General features: G+C 35.4%; 1 protein-coding gene across 1 annotated transcript in view; it reads left to right on the top strand.

The window, feature by feature from the left end:
• CAPRIN1 (cell cycle associated protein 1) overlaps nucleotides 1-19,142 on the top strand; it is a 33,130-nt gene that overhangs the window by 5,981 nt on the left and 8,007 nt on the right. The window contains exons 3-15 of the mRNA XM_057748127.1: nucleotides 6,310-6,372; nucleotides 6,484-6,570; nucleotides 8,840-9,078; nucleotides 9,171-9,253; nucleotides 11,727-11,864; nucleotides 13,374-13,426; nucleotides 13,504-13,590; nucleotides 14,654-14,809; nucleotides 14,898-15,006; nucleotides 16,689-16,750; nucleotides 17,229-17,343; nucleotides 17,561-17,706; nucleotides 18,694-18,844. Of these exons, the coding sequence (XP_057604110.1) occupies nucleotides 6,310-6,372; nucleotides 6,484-6,570; nucleotides 8,840-9,078; nucleotides 9,171-9,253; nucleotides 11,727-11,864; nucleotides 13,374-13,426; nucleotides 13,504-13,590; nucleotides 14,654-14,809; nucleotides 14,898-15,006; nucleotides 16,689-16,750; nucleotides 17,229-17,343; nucleotides 17,561-17,706; nucleotides 18,694-18,844 (1,489 nt within the window). The remainder of the gene's footprint in view (nucleotides 1-6,309; nucleotides 6,373-6,483; nucleotides 6,571-8,839; nucleotides 9,079-9,170; nucleotides 9,254-11,726; nucleotides 11,865-13,373; nucleotides 13,427-13,503; nucleotides 13,591-14,653; nucleotides 14,810-14,897; nucleotides 15,007-16,688; nucleotides 16,751-17,228; nucleotides 17,344-17,560; nucleotides 17,707-18,693; nucleotides 18,845-19,142) is intronic.

Raw genomic sequence — 19,142 nt, 5'->3', positions numbered from 1 at the left:
TGTTGGATAGAATATGAGTGTAAAAACATAGATGAAAGAGACCTTACTGAGCAGAGTTCAGAATTCATGTTTCCTGAGGAAAGGGGAAGGTATGCTTCTTGACCATGCAGTCTGCTTCCTTTAACTTGGTGTGCTACCCATTGTCTGTACACTTCCTTTACATTTTTATATTGCCTTATACTCTTACCTTATGTATTTTTCTAAATAGGTAGAAAGCTCTTGGAGGGCAGAGACTATTACTAACATCACTCTGTGCCTTGCACATGGTATATGCTAAAGAAATATTTGCTTGTTTGACTAAATCATTACATAGAAATGTTTGTAGCTTCATCAGTAAAACCCTGTTAAAATGGATTGATCCATGAAGGGGAAAATGCTTTTTGAACAGAGCTGTTTACTTACACTGTTTTTTATTGAAATGGGATTTTTTTCCTGAAGAATTCTCTTTTTATTTTTTTTAAGTGAGAAGAGTTCATGAGTAGAACACTTATTTTAAAATTTAAGTAGTGTAAGCAAGATTTGTTAATGGTCTTAGGAAGGAGGTCATGTGGTTGTTGATTTGAACCATTGTAAATTATTAGAAATTTCATTGCATTCCCAGTAATACTCTTATCCAAACATAGAAATAGCTGAGATATACTTTAGTCATGGGAAAAAATATTTGGTCTCCATTTTAAATGAATTACAGTTCACATCTTTCTACATTGAACTCCCAGCAGTATATAAACTGTTCGGTTGTACCAACTCGTCCTAATGCGTAGTTTGATTAAAGCAACTAATAATTTGAAAGACTTCTTAAGATTATGTATGATCTTTTGTTTTTCTTTTTTTTTTTTTTGATCCTTTGTTTTTCAAATGCACAAGCTTTATTTAGGCTTTATAAGAATATAATTCAAAGTAGGTGATGCTGGAACTCTTTAAACTTTTTTATTTTCCGACTAGGGTCAGGTGCTTCCATTCAGTCAGACTTGACTACAATACATAATTACTGCCATGGACAAGGAATAAAGGTTTTTACAGGATTATTTTTTTTTTTTTCTCTTTTCAGTTGGAGAAAAATATTGTCAAGTTAAACTCCTACTTAGTTATATGCCTGAAAAATTATCTTACAGTGGGACTTTAGATAACATCTGATTTAATATCCTTTTACTGTTCTTTTTTTAAAAAAATTACTTATTTTTATTGGCTGCATTGGGTCTTTTGTTGCTGCATGCAAGCTTTCTCTAGTTTTGGCGAGCAGGGGTTGCTCTTCGTTGCGGTGCGCAGGCTTCTCATTGCAGTGGCTTCTCTTGTGGAGCACAGGCCCTAAGTCACGCGGGCTTCAGTAGTTGTGGCACTTGGGCTCAGTAGTCGTGGCTCTCGGGCTCTAGAGCACAGGCTCTGTAGTTGTGGCACACAGGTTTCATTGCTCCACGGCATGTGGGATCTTCCCACCCAGGGATCGAACCTGGGTCCCCTGCATTGGCAGGCAGATTCTTAGCTACTGCACCACCAGGGAAGTCCTGCTGTTCTTCAGTATTCAGGAATCCTGCAGTCTTGGCAGGTATTCACTGACCTCCTGCATTAATCAGTCTTATAGGGCCTGGTAGAATGCTCATTTCTCAGTAGAAGTCTGTTTAATTTTTGGACAGCTCTTAAGTTCATGATGTTAGAGTTACATCCCTGCCGCCACTGTTTAATATTTGTTATGTTTTCTGTAACAACTCAGACTTCTGCATGTGAAGGCTTCCAGCGTTTGAAGAGAGCTGTTATGAATCATCAGTAGATTGTACTGTATATTCTCTCTGCCCTCCTTTTAAAAATTGAAGAAACTTCATTCTTATTACCTTTCCTGTCTTCTGTGAATTTTACTAGCAACTAAGTCTCATTTGAATTGGTGGAAGGTGAATTGGAGGCAGATCAGCTGCCTATCACTACGTGGGCAAAGTCAGAACTGACGTTTCTAGGTGAAGAAAAGGAATTCAGGGATTGGGAACATGAAATAACGTCTGGGGCCACAGAAGATTATGGAGAGATGAGAGGAAGAGAAGTCTTTGTCTTTCTGTGTATTCTGCAGGTTCTTTCAGTACTACAGAAGTGATTTCTTTGTCCTGGAGAAATAAAATAATTTAAGATAAAGCTAGGTGTTCCTACTACTTTTGTTATGTTAGGCTTCATTTTTAAGTATTCTGCCTCAGTTTGGAGATCCCCTTAATTGAGAAAAAGAGTTACATAGTTTCCCAGATAGTCAAGCTAAAGATGTCTCCTCTCCTACTCTTTCTTGTTGTGACTATTTACAGTTGTCTAGTTGAATAATTTTTGGTTTTTTTGGAGTCTCTCATCTCTTCTGCCATTTCTTTTTAATTGTTTAATTAAAAAACATTTTTTTCAATTATTCATTTATGGAATTTGTTGGTTATAACAGGAAGGAAGGAAAGCTCTAGAGAACAGCTATTTTGGATGTTTATCTTCTGTCACCCTAATGGCACTGTAGTGAATTTAAAAAAAAAAAATTTTAATAAAGTAACTTTGGTGGTGATGAAAAAATCTTTGGGAAGAATGCAAGATCTGGGTGTACTGCATTCTGGAGAAAGAAAAGGAGGAAAACAGCAGGAGGGCAGAAATGAAATGTAGCAGTGGCTGGAATACAAGGTGGGGAAGTGCTGAGGCAGACATGATTTTTTGGGATATGTGACCTTAGGCAAGTTATTTAATTGCCCTTTCTTTCAGTTTCCACTTAGATGAAATGTGATTTTAAATAGTGCCTCCGTGATACTTCAAATTTGAATGTCACATAATGAATACTGTCACCTATTATAGGCAACAGAGACAGGAGAGTGGGACTGGGCAGCACTCGTTGGGGTAATTATTTTTCAGTATTATGTTACTATAGTCTTTTGACTTTTACTGGCTAACGTCTATCCCAGCTCTATCCCATAGTTCCGCTTTAGAGACTCTGAGTAATCTGGAAAATGGCCTGATTTTTATCTTGCTCATATGTGGTGCCATAAATGAATTTTTAATATATTGAGCATGCTCAGTAGTTGAAAAAAGGAACCCTAAGTTGAATTTCCAAGATAGATATTTCAATATAGAAAGAATCTAAGAGGGCAGGTTTCAGTTATATCACTATTGTGGTAGGCTTTCTGATGAAGCTATCTGATGCTAGAAAAACGACTTCATTCTGCTGGGGGAAAAAATACTTAAAATTCATTTTATGTTGGTGATATGAGTAGTTAAATTTGTCTTTACCAGTTTATATGTTAGGAACTGTGTTCTAGCTTAGGGAAGAAAGAAAACAGTGTTTGTCTGGAGCCCTTTACTTTGCCTTTCTGTATTTATTGAGGTTAATGTTGGATCTATCAGTTTGTCAAGCAATTCCTTAGTTATATAATGATTAAGTTCACATTGCAAATTTTAACCCCAAATGAACAATTTTTCTACTTGTATTTAATGCATAGATCTTTATTTTGGCTGCAGAGAGGTCTCTTTGCATCCTTTTTTTGGTGACTATTCCATGAAGATGTGTACTATGAAGCTGAGTTTCACAAAGTAGCTGCTTTCTCTTCAGTTACCTCTTAACCTTCTAATTATTGCTGTCTGACAGACTTCTCTGACATCTATCTCATTTTATCATGTGCACAGACGATGCCTGTCAGGGATTCAGACTGGGCATACAGTGGGGTTGACCTGCTGTGTGATGCCTGGAGCCTCAGCTGGGAAGACTCAGCCTTGTTTACTCACATGTCTGGTGCCTGAGCTAGGATGACAACTCCAGGATTGCTTACCAGCATTCTTATATGAGACCTCTCTTCATGGCTTAGCTTCCTCATAGCATGGCAGCCTCAGGGTTATTGGACTTCTTATATGATGGCTCAGGGTTCGAAACATGAATGGTTTTAGTGACCACCAAACAGGGCAGAGATGCATTGCTGTTATGATTCAACCTCGGAAGTCATGTGGGATCACTTCCACTGTATTCTGTTGGTTGACTCCTACTCAATACAGTGGGAGTGGAATTGGACTAGTTCTTAATGGGGAAGTGCGGTGGGAGCCATTTTTAGAAAATGTAATCTGCCCTAGATCTCTGGGTTGGATGAATAGTAAATTTCCTATTGTGTAGGAAATTGGAGCTTTTCTACTATAGGATATTTTGTCCTAGGATAATATAGATTCATATGCAAGGATTATTATAGATGAAAGTCCTGACAATATCCTGAAGTCTGACAATCTTAACATCTTTTATATAGTACAAGATTTTAATTTTTTATTATATAAACTATTCTAAGCGTACAAAACAAATGAAAAAATTCCACCTGTGATTCTTCCACTCAGGTACCATTCTTAACATTTAAAAAAATTTTTTATATTTTTATATATATATATATATAAACAGTTTTTAGGAGTTTTAAGTTCTCAAGATATTAAATGATGAAGTTAAAGCTAGGTATGTAAAACTATCCCTTGTGGGATATGTAGTACATTCACCGTGTATTAGTGTTCTGATTTAGCAACAGTTTCCTTGAAAGATGTATAATACCATAAAAAGGGAAGATAATAAATGCAAGGTATACGTTAATAGTAGTTTTTCTTTGCCTGGTTGCCAGAATTTTAACTGTACTGGCAGTAGATTTCAGGCCCTCCTTCTGTTTGCATATCTTCTGTTTATATGTTCTGAATAGTGGAATGCAGATTATAATGCTATTATTACATCCTAAATCATAATTAAAAGCAGACCTTAACTTTAGTTTTTTATTTCTTAGAAGAGTAGCCTATCTTTTTAAAAAAATGAATGAGCTGTCTTTGTTCATCCTCAGAGTGTTTGAGGCAGTTGAGCTCATCTTTTGCGCACAGGGTTAGGCCTGTCATATCAGTGTAAAAATCCTGATTTTTTCATCTGGTAGACTTGAATTTTATATGTGTTCAGTTGTAAGCTTACTGATTGTGTAAATAGTTCACCTAAATGAAATTGGATAGTTTCATCATCCTTTAATGTTTTAATGATTGTATTGATTTTATTTACCTTCCGTATAACTAAGGAATTGTGATAGGCTTTTTAATTTAGGGTAGAATGGTTATGAAAGTTGACTGCTGTCTTTTCTGTTATAAAGAAAGTGGATCATTTGACCTAAACAACTCTCTGGCATTGCTTTTAAACTTGTTTCTGTGCCTCTGAATGAGTTTTGTCAGAACCTTACTTTGTATTTGGTTTCTTTTCTTTTTTAATATGTATGTATGTATGTATGTATGTATGTATGCATTTATACATGCTGCTCTAGGTCTTAATTGTGGCATGTGGGATCTTAAGTTGCAGCATATGGACTTCTTAGTTGCTTCACACGTGCGGGATATAGTTTCCTGAGCAGGGATCAGACCCGGGCCCCCTGCTTTGGGAGCACGGAGTCTTACCCACTGGACCACCAGGGAAGTCCCTGTATTTGGTTTCTTGATTATTTTATTATTGCTAAGGGTAAAGAACTATATATGTTTGTAATTTATTGTGATTATTTAGAAACGTCTCCCCTTAACTTAGATTTCTACTTACTCCCTCTCCTCTGACCCTTAAAACAATATCTGAGTTTTTGACTGTGTTTCAGTACCTGGGTGGGGTGGGGTGGTCCTAATCTAATAGTAGTAGCCTAGGAAACCTTCAAAGTTTTCACCTTAGCAAGGGGGGAAAAAGGATGACCTTAAACCAGAGGCTTAATTTTCTTCCCCCACTCTTGTACATTTAATTACATTTGTGAGAAAATAACAAAAGCAAAGCCGTTGACTAGTGTACTGTGCTTGTAAGTGATATGAAAGCTTGAAGTTATTTCATGTTCAAGGGAAATGAATGAGGCATAGCAAAGACAATATGTACATGTGTTTATTAAGGAAAAAGAAACTTTTTATATCACACGAATGCTTTGGCAGGGGGAGACAGGGACAACAATTTAACACTTAATAAAATAAAATGTCTGATATGCTCACTTGGGTATAAATGGGATCCTCACCAAATTGTGGCCCTCACTCATGTGGGTGAGTATCATGCCTAGGCCATCTGATGCATATCTTTTTGGAGAAACCTAAAGAATAAGCAGTGTTTTATCATTGGCTTATAATACAATATTTGGTATCATTCAGCATGGCTGGGGTATTTAAATTCATTTTTAAATTCACTATTAATTAAACTATTTTATATACTAACTTTAAACTGTAGTATATCTAAAAAGTATATTTAGGGCAAGATTTGAGACAAACTTAGAGAATTATGTGGATTTGTTGTTAACTTGGTTAAGCTGGTATATACTTTTCAGAATGGAATATCATTTTTTTCTTTTAATATAGGGCAAGCTTGATGACTATCAGGAACGAATGAACAAAGGGGAAAGGCTTAATCAAGATCAGCTGGTAAAGATGTTACATTTTATTAAGATTTTATGCTCACTATTTTTAATAAGAAAATTAATTTTGTATTTTTTGTGTTTCCAGTAAAATTGGGTTTTTTCTTTGCTATTTTAGGATGCCGTATCTAAGTACCAGGAAGTCACAAATAACTTGGAGTTCGCAAAAGAATTACAGAGGAGTTTCATGGCATTAAGCCAAGATGTAAGTAAAAGATGATGGCATATATGTTTATGAAGTATTAAAAATGAGGATGGCAGAAAATTTTGTTGTCTCTTTGAGTTTTAGTTCTTACATTACCGTTGATACGCTCTCTGCAAGGGGGAGGGGAGTGGATCCACTTGTATCTAAGATGCTTTCCAATTCTGTAAAGTTGAATGTAACACCTGAAAGATGCCTTTTAAAAGGGCTGAGTTTCATGTATGACAGACATGTATCATTAGTTTAAAAAATTATCTATGCAAATGTATACAGTCAGCCTTCTGTATCTACGGGGTCTGCATCCAAGGATTGAAATCCTGGGTTGATTGAATCTGCAGATACAGAAGGTGGATTGTAAGGGACTTGGAACATCCATGGATTTTGGTATCCATGAGGTGGGGGGGGAGTTGTCCTGGAATTGATTCCCATTGGATACCAAGAGATGACTATATAAAGGTGGTAGACATTTATCTTCCATGTATTCCTTTATGCCTCATGACTGTGTTACAATCCCATTAACTATCAGAAAATAAAGAGGCTTATTTATATAACAGATCCATAGGGATCTTAAGGGATGTGGCCAACTGATACACTATTCTTGTATCAACTCTTAATCCAACAAAGTGGTGTTTTTCCCCAAACATCTTTTGATGTGACAAAAGCCTTTGGGAACAGGTTAAAATTAAATATGAGCAAAGTCAAATAATTTCTTGAAAGTTAGGACCAGAAAATCAATATCCTTCTGAATTAGTGTTAGCTTATTTGGAGAAATATAAAGTTGCCTCTGATTTGGTGAAATAAATAAAATAGTTTATTATGTGATGAGAGACAGTGCAGTACAGAGATGAAAAGTTCTGATTCTGGAACCAAACTGCCTGGTTTGAATCTTGTTTCTGCCACTTTTACTTAATAGTTATATGACTTTGAAAGAGTTATTTAACTTCTCTATGCCTCTATCAGTCAGGGTTTTCCAGAGAAACAGCCAGTAGGGTAGAAAGGAAAGGGTGGGAGAAAAAGGGAGAGAGGAGAGGCTGTCACATTGCTTGTTTTCTAATCTGTAAAAATGGCAATAATAGTGCTTAGAACAGTATTTGATGCATAAGTAATATATTTCAATATTATTGTTCGTTATTAAATTTGATTAAAGGTGGAAAATATTAATGATACCCCTCAAAATGGAGTTAAGAAAAATTTAATTTACACCCAGTAGGGATTTGTTCCACTGCTTAGGTCAGAGCCTCAGGCTTGTTGCACCCTGCCCAATTTCTTGTTTCTGATTAAAGAAAAAGGGGGGGGGGGTGTCATAGAAGTAGAATTGCTATATACAATTTAAAATAGAATCTATTTCTGAAGCTACTGTCACTGTGTAAATGAAAATACTCATATTCTCCTTTCCTTTTATTTTAACAGTAGTGTTTTCAGGAACTTTTCACTGGGCCTTTAATTTCATTGGTAGGCCTTTTATTTAACTCATCTTTTTTTGCGCTTTCCACAGTTATTAAACACTTTTGTTTTGCATTCAAGAGCTTCTTTAGCCTAGTTCTAGTCTGCCTTTTCTAGTCTTCATATTCTTCCCTGCTTGAACTCAGTTCATCCAGAGTGGCTTTCTTTATCATCTTACTTCTTTTCTTTTCTTGACTTATTTTCTTATTCCTGCTTTTCTTCCTAGAATGGAAATGGTGGATTATTTGGGATGAGAGGGTAGCAGTGGGTTTGACATCTCCTTGTGAGTCAATAGTAGGTAATTGAAATTAGAATTTTGAACCATTTTTTCATTGAGGATAGATATAGGTAAGATTTTTTTACTGTGGCTGTGGTTGGGTTTCTTTTTTAATTGTCTCGGAACTTTAAAATTTTTAGTTTTTATACTTTTTATTATGGAAAATTTAAAAACTAAAGAAAAGACTATAATGAACGCACATTTACCCATACCTAGCTTCTACAGTTACATCATTTCATGGGCAATTTCATCTATACTCACACCTACTCCCTTCTTCCCTGTTTGCTAGATTATTTTGAAGCAAATCCCAAATATATTGTTTCATTGGTACCATTTCCGTAGTGTAACACCTTCTAGGAAAAGATGTGTTTTGAATTTCTAACAGCTACTTAAAATCATTTATTAAACTTTTTAAGTTGGGAATCATTCTTTTGTATGTCAGAGTCACACATGAAATATGTGAAATATGTCTTATTTACATTGGACCTGAAATTGAAGTAAAGGAGTTTCGTGAAACTCACTTCTGTGTCTTATGTTTATATTCTTGTGCAGATTCAGAAAACAATAAAGAAGACAGCACGTCGGGAGCAGCTTATGAGAGAAGAAGCTGAACAGAAACGTTTAAAAACTGTACTTGAGCTGCAGTACGTTTTGGACAAATTGGGAGATGATGAAGTGAGAACTGACCTGAAACAAGGTTTGAACGGAGTGCCAATATTGTCTGAGGAGGAATTGTCGTTGTTGGATGAGTTCTATAAATTAGCAGACCCTGAACGGGACATGAGCTTGAGGTATAGTGGTATTTGATAATAGAAACTTCTAAATGTTGTGTTGAGTTGACAACTAAAAGGTAATTAACTAGCTGTTTTATTTTTATTATAAGGTTGAATGAGCAGTATGAACATGCCTCCATTCACTTGTGGGACTTGCTGGAAGGGAAGGAAAAACCTGTATGTGGAACAACCTGTGAGTATCACTGACAGCTTTTGATTTTGTGACTAAGAGTCTTTAAAATTTAATTTCCTATTTAAAAGTAATGTTAATTGAAGAAACTTTAGGACTGTGTAAATAACATTCATCCACTGTTTACTTTTTGGTTTATTTCCTTTTTGTATCTTTTTATTCATTTTTTGCAATTATGTGTAAGTCAGAATACCAGCATCAAACAACCAAAAATCCATAAAGATGGGAGACCTAAATTAACATGGTTTTGTTCATAACTTATTCTGCTTGAGGTGGACAGGTTAACACCAAATTGACTTTCGTTGTTTTTGGTATTAGATGGGGACTGGTTTTTCCTTACGGATGAAATTTTGTGGAAAACATTGACTACACCACATGCATTCTACTCGTGGTCATACCTTAGTCTTTCTTTAGTTTTTCTTAGACTTCTGCTAATTTGGGACATTCATTTTCTTCTATATTTTACAAAAGTTAATATCTAGACCACTATTTTATATGTGAACTCCTTAACTGTAAATATGCAGTTGTATGTTGAATATTTTTTCTTAAAGGATGTTTTTAATTACTCTACCTCAGTAAATAAGGAATTTTAGATTTTAAACCTTTGGTAAATCAGGGAATAGTTTCTTGGCTATTTTTAATGCCAATTTAGGGAAGTACATTTTTGAACATGTTAAGGCAAAAATATCTGTTTATACCTTATTTTTAACTATTTGGTTGAAAAGAACTTTCAGGGTTTTTTTGGTAGAACTGTATGATGTAATTTGGAGTGTATTTACTTTAAGGAAATGGGTAAGTCAAATAGGAGGAACCAATCCTTTTGTATCTTTTCATGTAAGAAGTCATTTTCTTGGTTTGTTAACTTGTGTTGTCTGTATTTCTTTGTTTAAAAAAAACTTTTTGGCTTCTTGATTTTAGTTAGCACAAATATGTACGGGGTTCCTCACTTGAAGTTTGATTAGAAAGTAATTGATGCGTATAAACTTGTTAGCTTCAAAAAGTAGCTTTAGGTCAAGCCTAATACAGTTTTCATGGGCACTGTTGAGGAGTAACAAGGGTTAAAGTCTAAGCCTGTATGTACCTTGTTTTGGTGTTATTTTCTACCTAGCCTCGTTCCTGCATCTGAGGAATGTAACATCTTTATCTATAGTTAATAGAAAGATATAATTTACTCAAATTAGTATTTTTATGTGCATTCAGTTTTCATGGAATAGTTTTTTTACAATAGTTCTGAGGCAGGAGATTCTGAAGTAGGGGGAAGGAAAACATATGAAGTGTTCAACATTCAAAAGTTAACGGTTACTTATTTATTTACTTACTTACTTTGGCTGTGCTACGCAACTTGTGGGATTTTAGTTCCGTGACCAGAGCTTGAACCCGGGCTCTCGGCAGTGAGGGCACAGACACTTAACCACGGGACTGCCAGGGAATTCCTGATAGTTTTACTTTTAATAGCATTAGTTTTATAATACTTTGATATAATGTTGTCCCTGAAGTTTCATTTTTCTGTATAGTGACTTATTAATAGTCTTGCTCTACATCTACTATACAATGCCAGGAAATTGAGATTAACTCGTGATACAAACCTTTACCCACTGCCCTGCCCCTTTTATGTACGAAGTTCTGACAATTTTATTTGCCTTTTAAATACCTTTTGAATCTAATTCTCTTTCTTTACTTTTCCACCTTTTTCTTGTCTAATGCAGTCTCTTAACTGAGTTCACCATCCATCCTGCTTTAAAATCTTTTAATAATTTTAATCACATTTTATATACATTTGTCCTTAGTTTGTAAGACCTTGCATATTCTGACCCTTACCAGTCTCTTCAGACTCAATTTTCCTTATGCTTTTTCTTATTCCCTGTGCTTTAGTCTCAGCACATACTTTTAATTTTCTTGTATTTGGCACTCTATAGGGCTTTGTAAATGTTGTTGCCTCTGCCTTGAAACACTTCTTTCCTCTTCTGTTACTCATCTTCCTGATCTCAGCTCTTACAGCCCTTACACCAGGAAAGCCTCCCATGGCTTCTCTGTGATTAGGTCCAGTCCATTATACTTTTGTGTAGTACTTTTCACAGATGTAATTTTACTCTTTTTGTGAATATCTGATAACTCTTCTCTATTGGGTTCTTCGCTTAGGAAGGGCAGATGCTGTATCTTTTACATAGCTTTCTCTAGCGCCAGCAACTGATACATTGCCTAACATGTAGTTAGGTGCTAATTGAATGAATAAATGATAATTGTCAGCTTTTTGGGGGGACTAACTTATTTAAAATACTTAAAATTTACTCAAATAATTTCTTGTTCCCTATTATTCTATAATAAATTTCTGTTGGAATTTAATGTTTTTATGTTTTTAAGTAACAGTTGATGAGTGTTTTTTTTTTTTCCTACCACAGTATTTTATAGATTTTTGAAGCTTTTAAGTCAGGCATCCTCAGATAGTCCAAGATTATAATTCATACTCTGTTTCCAGATAAAGCTCTAAAGGAAATTGTTGAGCGTGTTTTCCAGTCAAACTACTTTGACAGCACCCACAACCACCAGAATGGGCTGTGTGAGGAAGAAGAGGCCGCCTCAGCACCTACAGTTGAAGACCAGGTAGCTGAAGCTGGTGAGTGTACTTAGGTGGATATGAGCTTTAGTTTAGGGTCCTGGTTTTACTTTCCTTTGCCATAAGTTCAAGCTGTACATTTATTTAGTTATATTTGTACACTTAGATTTTTTTTAAGCTCTTTATTGAAATATAATTGCTTTACATACACTCTTTACCAGCTTTTGAGGTATACCAAAGTGAATCAGCTGTATTTATATATATATCCCCATATCCCCTCCTCCCGCGACTCCCTCCCACCCTCCCTGTCCTGGCCCACTAAGATATCACCCATCATGAGGTTGATCTCCCTTTGTTATACAGCAGCTTCCCACTAGCAATCTATTTTACAGTTGGTAATGTACACTTAGATTTTTAAAGAAACTTTAAGCATGACCAAATATTAAGACCAAGCACATTAAGAGTAATTCCCAGAGGTATTAAATATCAATTGTTTATCTTATTGATCTTGATCACTGTTACACATGGGTGTTTCTCTTGCTGCAGTGTTGCTAGGCTGGAGGATGGATGAGGGGACAACTGTTGTAATGCTTTTCAAATAGATTTTTGGCTGATGTGTACAGATTTATTGCTGCTTACCATGCCAGTATGTGAGGTGAATGGTATGAGGTTTTGTTCTGTTTTTTTTATGATGAAGAGATTGTAACTCCATGATCTTCCAGAGATCTATTCTAGCACCTAGTACATCACTAATATGTAGGTAAGCGCTTACTATGAGGACTTTTTTGATAGCTTAAGTTGATGAATACAGTTTTGAGTACTTTTGGGAGCACTGTTGGAATGTAAATTTTGTAACTGGTAAAAGCATGGATTCTGGAATTAGAGAGCCTGGATAAAATCTTGAGTATGACATATATTACCTATGTAACTTTGGGCAACTTACTGAACTTCTCTGTACCTCAGCTTCTTCATTTAGTAAGTGATAACGTAAAGTACATATACAGTGCCTGGCATATGGTAAGCACTTTATACAAGTGTTAGCTGTTAGGTTGAAGCTAGAAGGGACATTGCACATTGATGGAATTTATGGTTGCAGATCAGTATAAGGCAGTCTTTTTTTGGGGGGGTGGGGGGTGGGCTGTGCTGTGAGGCTTGTGGGATTTTAGTTCCCTGACCAGGGATTGAACCCCGGGCCCGGGCAGTGAAAGTGCTAAGTCCTAATCACTGGATTGCCAGGGAATTCCCAAGGCAGTTTCCACCTCCCCCAACTTTACCTCTTTTACTGAGTAGGTTAAAATGGAGACTAGGATGCTGCTTTATTGGCATTATACGTGATCCAGAATAATTACTATTGAAACTAAAGTAATTCTGGAGTAAATGGTACAGAAAATGCTTTCTAAATATATTATTGAAAGAACAATAAAATATAGAAACTTACTGTTAACTGTAACTTTGTAAATAAATTCAGACTATGTGATGGTGAACTGTTTACTTATTTGGATTTAAATGAATTATTAACTTTAAAAAAAGATTTCTTACACTCTTTTGTGTCATTTTTTAACCTCTTAGAACCTGAGCCAGCAGAAGAATACACTGAACAAAGTGAAGTTGAATCAACAGAGGTATGATATTTATTTTATGCTAACTTTCCCTTTCTGCCTTTCAAACAGAGGTCTCAAACATTTACTTTGCTTTGCAGTATGTAAATAGACAATTTATGGCAGAAACACAGTTCAGCAGTGGTGAAAAGGAGCAGGTAGATGAGTGGACAGTTGAAACAGTTGAGGTAAGAGTTCTCTGTTACAAGGTTGACGTCTTGTCTTTAATTAGTAATTTTTCTCTCTCCTAAGAACAAATTTAGACTGTATAAGTTTTTTGCATTACTAGTAAATTTATTATATTAACAAACTTATTGTATAAGACTGTTCTGTTTAAAAGGTGATTTGTCTCTGAATATCTAATATAATCACTGCTGATCCAATTACAAAAAATATACAAATATCCACGTATAATTTATGAGGTTACTCTGTCTATTAAAGTACATGATTTGTCTGTTATCAGTTTGCTCTGTAAAAATCTGGGGTCCCACATGGATAGCCTTCAGAAAGACTACCCTACAGGGGATATATTGGATTGTGGTCTTAGGCTTCTCCTTCACCCTACTGCTGTTTGGTTACCAGGCTCTGTTTGCTCAGTGTTGCTTATAAAGGAAATCAAATTGTGACTTGCCCAGGCTTAAAAACCAGGCAGAGGAATATAAATTTGATGTAATAAAAATTAGTAATATTTCTTAGTAGAGCAGGGAATTACTAAAAACAATAATTAGGAGAAATTATTAGAGCTAGGAAAATGATAAAGTGAGCTTTGCCTTTTGTAGCAGTTTCGATGAGGTGATAGAGCTTCATCTTATGATATTGACAGAGAAAATGAAGTGATAGGAACTCAAAACTTGATGATAATAGCTAACATTTCTTGAATGCTCAGTATATCAGGTACTGAGATAGATATAATTTGATATAGATATATAGGCTTACTTAATATAAAAGGCTTAACAGTTTAAGCAAAATACATGATTTTAGGAAGTAAACAGATAGTCTTTCTTTGAAAGCAGTTTACAAGGTACATCTAAAATGCTACATGGCGACCCTGTGGAATTGGGAGCAGTTGTAGAAGTTGATAGTATTGATCAGAATCTTAAACTTGGCAAAATTTGGTCAGGTTGAATATATTGAAGTCTGCTATTTTGTTCACAGTGTAGGTGGCATATGTAATATGGGAACCAGTAATGATGGTAATGAGTGGAGCTCTGTCATTCTGCCAACCTGCTCCCCTCTTCTCTCCCACTTTAGGTGGTAAATTCACTCCAGCAGCAACCTCAGGCTGCATCTCCTTCAGTACCAGAGCCCCACTCTTTGACCCCCGTGGCTCAGGCAGATCCCCTCGTGAGAAGACAGCGAGTACAGGACCTTATGGCGCAAATGCAGGGGCCCTATAATTTCATACAGGTGGGTGCAGTTTAGTCACATGCTATGACAGAAGTGTTGTGTTTTCATTATTTAACCTAATTCCATTATATCCTACCTACACGTGTAGGATTCAATGCTGGATTTTGAAAACCAGACACTTGATCCTGCCATTGTATCTGCACAGCCTATGAATCCAGCACAAAATATGGACATACCCCAGCTGGTTTGCCCTCCAGGTTAGTAATGATACATGTTTATGTGAGAAATAAGGTATACAGCCAATGGTTTCAGGTTTTGTAAAGTTTATGAAAATTAATTTTTTTCTTTTCAATACTATCAGATCTTGTAATTTGATAAGAAATGTTACTGTTTTTTCCTATAATTTGAACGATAACTGTAGTTCCATCATTGGTGGTGGATTTTTTTTTTGTAACTTTACTGGCATGTAGACATACGGAAAAGTACATGCAGATTTATAGTGCAGTGAGTTTTCACAAACTCAAACATACCAGCACCTAGAAGTGGAACATTACTAGTACCCCAGAAGCCTACTTGTGTTCCCTTTCAGTCACTAGTTGCCTCTCTCCTTGCCCCATAGTAACCACTTCTTGACTTGTGAAACTATACACCTGTTTTGCCTGATTTTGTGTATAAATGCAATTTTGCTTGGCTTTTTAAATTTCAGAATTAACCTAAGAATAAAAATAATGAAAGTGTCTTTCTCTGAAGGATGATATCCACTTTTAAGGAGAGTTTCTGAACATTTTATTACTTAAATAAAAAATGAGATGCAGTAGTGAAGTGGGTAAGGGAATGCTTAAGAGGCAAATGGAAGAGATAGACCAGAAGACAGCTGAAGTTTCAGACTCTTGCTGTTCTTATACCATTATTTGAAACAGCAGCATGCTAAATAGGATTGGTGCCTTTGTATTGTGTTAAGTGGGGCTTCTCTTTAGGACCATTAGTAATTTTGAGTCTTGTTTTTTTCCTGCAACATGTCAGCATTTAGAGCATAAAAGTGGAACTATACAAAGTAACACATTTAATGTTGTTAATCTTGAATGTCATAAAAGGAGTTGCTGGTAAAACATGTTTAATGAACACAGTTAATATGGTAAGGTCGTTAGGATTTCTGTAATGGAAAGGGAGCTCATATTTCTACCAAGAGTTAGAAAAGAGATCGGACTCAAAGTAACCAGTGTTCATTCATTTTTTGAGATCTACCAGAGGAAGAAAATACATAGTTTTCTTAGTTGTGCCAGTCAACACATGCAGCACTGATGTAACCTGTAAAGCTCTTTAGATATTCAGGTAATTCTGAGTCCACTAGACTCTCAAGTGAAAACGGGTGATTTCCAAATGACTAACCAAAGATACTGTATTTTTTATTACCTGTTTAACCAGGATTTGGGAGAGTAGTGGTAATGGTGAGAGTTGGCAGTAATCTGCACACTGAATTGAATGTAGGCTTTTTAAAGGCATATTTTTATTTATTTTTTCCAGTGGAAACATTTGAAATTATATTGAAAGCTGATAATGTTACAATGTTACTGAATATTATCTATCTCAAAGTGTTGAGTAATGCTGCTTTATAGTTACTGCTTTAAAAGGCTCTTCTTCATGCATAACAGTAGCATTGATTGATATCTGCTCTATACCTCTTTGTTAGTATTGTGTCACTGATGCTTCACAAAACAAAGTAAAAGCTGTTGTGACTGTTGATTTATGATGACTATCAATGGAAAATGCTCACTTGAAAGCTAAAATCCTACCTATACTCTCTATTTTCATGAGTGCTAAAAAGTTCATTTAGGATTTGGCTATAGGAAATTGACTTTAGAGACCAAGTAAAAGGTACTATGACATCTCTGAAAAAATTTGATTTGTATGACAGTTTTTTTTTGGGTCAATTTTGCAGTTCATTCTGAATCTAGACTTGCTCAACCTAATCAAGTTTCTGTACAACCAGAAGCTACACAGGTGAGAGTGATATTTTTTCAGGTTTGTTTTGTTTTTAATCATTCCTTGGGTCTCTTTCTTAGGTAGCTTATGAAAACCAGGTATGAATTTGATCAGTGTCCACCTGGCATGGGTATCTGTAGCCTTTATTTCTGTGTTTACGTTTACTTTTCTTTTGATGAACTAAAAAATTTTTTTTGTTAATCCCTGTGTTCTATAATTATAATGAAGGAAGAAGCTTTTTAATTTTGAACTGAGAATTTGAGAAGACATTTTAGATTTTGTAGTTTTTAAATTTAGTGTAGATGTTATCTACATTACATTTGTGGGGAACTTTATAACTGGACTAGGATTTATTTAACTTTGAGCTTTAATAACATATATAATTTTGCAGTTAGGTTTTATAGTCTCTTTAACAGGTGTATCTATTTCTTAGCTTTGTGTGTATTAAAGTTGGTTTATAATAGAACAAAGCTTTGGTTTCTTTACTTCTTTATAGGTTCCTTTGGTTTCATCCACAAGTGAGGGATATACAGCATCTCAACCCTTGTACCAGCCTTCTCATGCTACGGAGCAACGACCACAAAAGGAACCAATTGACCAGATTCAGGCAAGTTCTGTTACCAGGTCATATAAACTTGATGAGGCACTTATACATGAATTGGGTGGAGGTAAATAACTACTAATATAGTGTCTCTTCTTTTTGGACTTAATGCATGCACTGTAGTATTTTTGTTTCATAAAGTAGTTAAGTTTGTTGACATACGTATGGGAAGTAGACTTGGCTTAGTTTACCACTAAAGTACGTCTGTTCACTTTGTGTTTAGGCAGCAATCTCTTTAAATACAGACCAGACTACAGCAGCATCATCCCTTCCTGCTGCTTCTCAGCCTCAGGTGTTCCAGGCTGGGACAAGCAAACCTTTACATAGCAGTGGAATCAATGTAAATGCAGCTCCATTCCAATCCATGCAAACGGTAAGCAAATTAATTCAGCTAACATTAAGTGCCTGGCGTGTACTATCTTCATGCTAGTCTCAACAAAAAGTCTTTATTTAACTTCATGCTTGAGTCTGCATCTACCCTAACTGTAGAGTGTATTTAATTGAACATAAACTCTCATGTTTTCTGTTCCCAGAGATAAATTTGAGTCTTAGGAGTTATGTGCCCACATTTTCTTGTTTTGTAGTTTCACCCTTTTGATTTGATTAACAAAACTTTAAACGTGAAAAAAGTAGACTAATATAATAACGTGTGTGTGTGTACATATATCTGTATATGTCATTACCTGGATCTAACAATTGTTTACATTTTGCCGTATTTGCTTAATCTTTTATTGAAGTATATCTCAAAGTAAAGTAATAGACATTATGATACTTCACCGTAGTTCTTCAGGAAGCATCTCTAAATTGCCGAATTTCTAGGAAATAATGATAATGAAAATACTATGATCGCTGTGGGGGGGGGTGGGATTAAAAAAAAGACTACTATGATCGATGGGATACAGCTAAAACAGTGCTCATAGGAAAATTCATAGAGTTAAATGCTTAATTTTAATTTTTGGTTAAAATATCAAAAGAAAATATTAAGCTTAAAGTTCATAGGTTTAATTTCTATAACTGATATTGTATCAGGGGTTAACATCTTTTAAAAAGATTTCTCATTTATAAATAGCATTTCCAAGGCTTCTGATTATGTCTTTTTAGATTTTTAATCCCCATTTATACTCTGCTTTAAGTGCTATATGGTATGTATGTATTTTCTGACATTAAAGTGCATGAGCTGAGGATGTGTGTGTGTGTGTGTGTGTGAGAGAGAGAGAGAGAGAGAGAGAAGTGTCTGAGATTTCTGTGATGCTCTTTATTTACATTTCAGGTAAAACCAGCATTGAGATCTGCCATGTTAAAAGTAGGGAAATGATTAGCATAAAGGGAAGAACTAATCATTTACTTTATTTACTTATAGGTGTTCAATATGAATGCTCCAGTTCCTCCTGTTAATGAACCAGAAACTTTAAAACAGCAAAATCAGTACCAGGCCAGTTACAACCAGAGCTTTTCCAGTCAGCCTCACCAAGTAGAACAAACAGATCTTCAGCAAGAACAGCTTCAAACAGGTAGGAAAACCATTGTCACCTCCTTGGCTACTTGCTTTCCAATGCAGTTATTGACAGTGAGTGTTAGAAGAGTTTGGACTTCAGAGTGGCAGTGTCCAAGAGTTTTTGTTTTGGTAGTAGACCATACAAATTTTTTATTGCTGATCCTGAGTAAAATCAAGTCCATATTTGCTATGTGTGAAATAAGTGCAGTTTTTGGAGGCCTTGTGCCCACTGTCCTTTGGTTAGTGAATTTTCATAATATCCTATTTCATTATGTGATATTAGTGGAATTAAACTTGTTATTCGAATTATGACC

This window comes from Hippopotamus amphibius, chromosome 9, assembly GCF_030028045.1.
Source record: "Hippopotamus amphibius kiboko isolate mHipAmp2 chromosome 9, mHipAmp2.hap2, whole genome shotgun sequence".
Taxonomy (NCBI): domain Eukaryota; kingdom Metazoa; phylum Chordata; class Mammalia; order Artiodactyla; family Hippopotamidae; genus Hippopotamus; species Hippopotamus amphibius.
The sequence above is the reverse complement of the archived record's forward strand: the minus strand, read 5'-3'. Positions and strand labels throughout refer to the sequence as shown.